This window comes from Musca autumnalis, unplaced genomic scaffold (assembly GCF_047663935.1).
Source record: "Musca autumnalis isolate F117 unplaced genomic scaffold, ASM4766393v1 scaffold_1, whole genome shotgun sequence".
NCBI classification, from domain to species: Eukaryota; Metazoa; Arthropoda; class Insecta; order Diptera; family Muscidae; genus Musca; species Musca autumnalis.
In genome coordinates, this window is record NW_027411644.1 from 18,706,367 (window position 1) to 18,707,157 (window position 791).

Consider the following 791-nt stretch of genomic DNA (forward strand, 5'->3'; position numbering starts at 1 on the left):
TAAAACAACCCCCCGCATTCATTTTTGGTTTTCCCAATTGCGTGGGAAACATTCCAAAATCGTACGGCACAATTCTTATTGTAATGGAATCTAAACCATCCTAAACTAACAAAGCACATGCTCACACATAACCTTTAATACCAGACGACAACAACAATAAAAGGTATCATAAATTCTTTGTCTATCAGAATTTTGAGTTTCACATAGCGTTCCCACGATTCGAAAGGAAAAAATCAAACAAAATGACAGACACGCTATTGTTTTAAGAGATGGTAGTTTTGAAAAAACCTGCATGTCCTTTTTCTCTCACATCTCCGATGCCAAGTGCTGAGAGTATAAAAGACCGGGGGTTGTTCGAGTACAGCATCATTCACTCGATATCAATTCAACAGTTCACAACATTCCTCTACACAAGCATCAAAATGTGCGTAGAAATTTCTTCTCAACAATACAACAAAATGGATATCACCATCTCCAACAAGAAATCGAATACCAGCAGCTACAGCATGAAGAAACTATTAAAACAAATCTTCAAACAACAAAAATCCAAGAAAATTGCTGCCGAATCAATGGAATCTCTGGAGTCATTGGAAAATAGCCGCAATGCCAGTATTGAAACGGATTGTTCATCCATGGAATCTTTTGAAAATGACATAAATGAACGTCTCTCAGCTGAAGAGGAATTATATGTTCCTGTTCATTTCATTCGCACCGAACAGGGTACATTCTTTTGGACCTCGGCTGCAGATCAACAAATAACCTGCTTCCAAGATCGTTGGGCTCAAGCTTAA

General features: G+C 38.1%; 1 protein-coding gene across 1 annotated transcript; it reads left to right on the forward strand.

The window, feature by feature from the left end:
* Positions 1-458: 458 nt before the first annotated feature.
* LOC141391570 (enhancer of split m4 protein-like) lies at positions 459-791 on the forward strand. The gene has a single exon (XM_073964441.1). The coding sequence runs from the start codon at positions 459-461 to the stop codon at positions 789-791; it is 333 nt and encodes a 110-aa protein (XP_073820542.1).

What these genes read in the sequence shown, in the direction of transcription:
- LOC141391570 (XM_073964441.1), top strand. Translation starts at nt 459, where the DNA reads ATGGATATCACCATCTCCAACAAGAAATCGAATACCAGCAGCTACAGC.